At 41.9% G+C, this 2,500-nt stretch overlaps 1 protein-coding gene across 1 annotated transcript in view; it reads right to left on the bottom strand.

Annotated features, from left to right (window-relative positions):
- LOC125299147 (receptor-type tyrosine-protein phosphatase mu-like) overlaps positions 1–2,500 on the bottom strand; it is a 171,775-nt gene that overhangs the window by 135,221 nt on the left and 34,054 nt on the right. The window contains 1 exon segment of the mRNA XM_048250301.1: positions 1,399–1,521. Within this exon segment, the coding sequence (XP_048106258.1) occupies positions 1,399–1,521 (123 nt within the window).

Raw genomic sequence — 2,500 nt, forward strand, 5'->3', positions numbered from 1 at the left:
ACTCCACAGTTTTGGGGAATTTGCTATTGTGACGTGTTCTCTAGAATATCAATTACATTTGAACATTTCCACATCTATGAAGAAGTTACAGCTTCTGAATATATTGTACTTGCATATCATTTGAAGTTCTGAATGAACTGTCACAGAGTTGCTTATTAGTTGACTGATGGAACTACGGAGATTAAAACACTTTAAGTGCCAAAAACGCAATATTGCATTTGTTGTTCCCATGCGCGGAGGGCCAAAAACGCAATATTGTTTTTTTTTTTTTTTTTAAAAAATAGACACTCTAACACACCTTATGTACGATTTTGGGAACTCTATGACATTTTATCTGGACATTTTATCATAACTCGGCTTTTGATGGTTGCCGCTTTGGGACGAATCAGTGACGCATGCACGTCAGGTCAAAACCAGGCCATTTATTTTCTCAGGTGCTGAAGTGGAAAATGAAAAAGTTAAAGAAAAAGATATTGCAGCAGGTGCGTTTTCGCTGGATGAGTCCACCTTTCTACATTTCTTCAGAAATGTAAGTGTCTGAAGAGTGACAGGCTCAAACAGTGCATATTTCATAAAAGACTCTATATCTCCATTTCTAGAAAAAACAAATTGATGGAAACTATCCACTGTTTAGTTTGGGATTTCTCAGAAACAGAGGCATGTAGAAATAAACAGTTTGTACCCACTGAGAGCTTAAAGTCTCACCTTTCAAACGAGCCATAGTATGTGTCCCTAGCTATAACATAGAATACGCTGTGGCCCTACAAAAATCGTCAACAATGATCTAGATTGCTGGCACTTCTGAAAACAGTGCGGCATTTAAAGTGTTACTTATGGCTTTGTGCATTTACATTTATCTTTTCTGAAAAAGCCTTTAGTATACTACATCTGGGTTAAAAGTGAGTTAAAAGTGATCGTGAAAAGTTGCTGATTCCTCAGTTTATGTTGGTAAGCCAAGTAATTCAAGTAGTCAGCTGTTTAGCCAGTGGGTTAGCTAATGTTTTGCCTATGTTACTGGCTTCGAAAGCTAGCATGCTAGTTAGCCTTATTCTGTGCTTGCAAAAAGGATGACTGCCAAACTACAAGAAACATATATACATAAAACTATATTTTATATAGTTTGACACACAAAAACGCACATTTATTATAATTTCCCAAAACATGGAAATCATATTGACAAATTAACATAAGCTAGGCATATCAACTGTGATGTGTCACCAGAGAAATAACCACATGCCGAAATCACATTGTGCTGAAAGAATGCACTTCAGTAGCAAATAATCTAGGAAAGTTGTGACAAAATGTTGGAAGGTCAGAGGTCAGACTCACCTGTGGGCATCCACTGGTCTCACACACACACACACACACACACACACACACACACAAACGCAGACTCACCTTTGGGCATCCACTGGTCTGTGGGTGGCTTGTCCAGGGTGTTGGCCTGCTCCCAGTCCAGGTCATCGTCCCGTCCCTGACTGTAGCCACAGGAGGAGTAAGGCCGCTCAAAGTCGCAGTCACCTGATCAACACACAAAGAAACACAGTTACAGTTGCAGTTAAATTCAGCATCACAAACTCTACATCAGAGTGTTACGTTCAGCATCACAAACTCTACATCAGAGCATTACGTTCAGCATCACAAACTCTACATCAGAGCGTTACGTTCAGCATCACAAACTCTACATCAGAGCGTTACGTTCAGCATCACAAACTCTACATCAGAAGCGTTATGTTTAGCATCACAAACTCTACATCAGAGACATGTTCAGCATCAAAACTCTTACATCAGATAAGCGATAACTTTGTACATCAGAGCACTGCCACTAAAAGGCCTCCCGATAACTTTGTTGTCATCTCCTCCTCTTTCTCTCTCTTCTCTTCCATCTCCTCCTCTTTCTCTCTCTTTCTCCTCCATCTCCTCCTCTATCTCTTTTCTCCTCCATCTCCTCCTCTTTCTCTCTTCTCCTCCATCTCCTCCTCTCTATCTCTCTTCTCCTCCATCTCCTCCTCTCTATCTCTCTTCTCCTCCATCTCCTCCTCTATCTCTTTTCTCCTCCATCTCCTCCTTTTCCTCTTTCTCCATCTCCTCCTCTCTATCTCTCTTCTCCTCCATCTCCTCCTCTATCTCTTTTCTCCTCCATCTCCTCCTCTTTCTCTCTCTTCTCCATCTCCTCCTCTCCATTTTCTCCATCTCCTCCTCTCTATCTCTCTTCTCCTCCATCTCCTCTTTCTCTCTCTCCTCCATCTCCTCCTTTTTTTTCTCTTCTCCTCCATCTCCTCCTCAGCCTCGGGCTGTCCTCCATCTCTGTCCTTTAGTAATTCTCTCATACTGCAATATCTCAATGAGGCGTTTAAGTGAGACAGATCCATGCTTGCCTGCTCAGAGCTCCATATATTACCATCATTAGTGCCGCCAGCAGCCCATTCTGATCTGACAGCTATGAAGTGCTCGAGCTCCATCATCGTTAAAGCAGTGTGTGTTCCCCCCGCTACACCCA

The sequence above is a fragment of the Alosa alosa genome, chromosome 1 (assembly GCF_017589495.1).
Source record: "Alosa alosa isolate M-15738 ecotype Scorff River chromosome 1, AALO_Geno_1.1, whole genome shotgun sequence".
NCBI lineage: Eukaryota > Metazoa > Chordata > Actinopteri > Clupeiformes > Clupeidae > Alosa > Alosa alosa.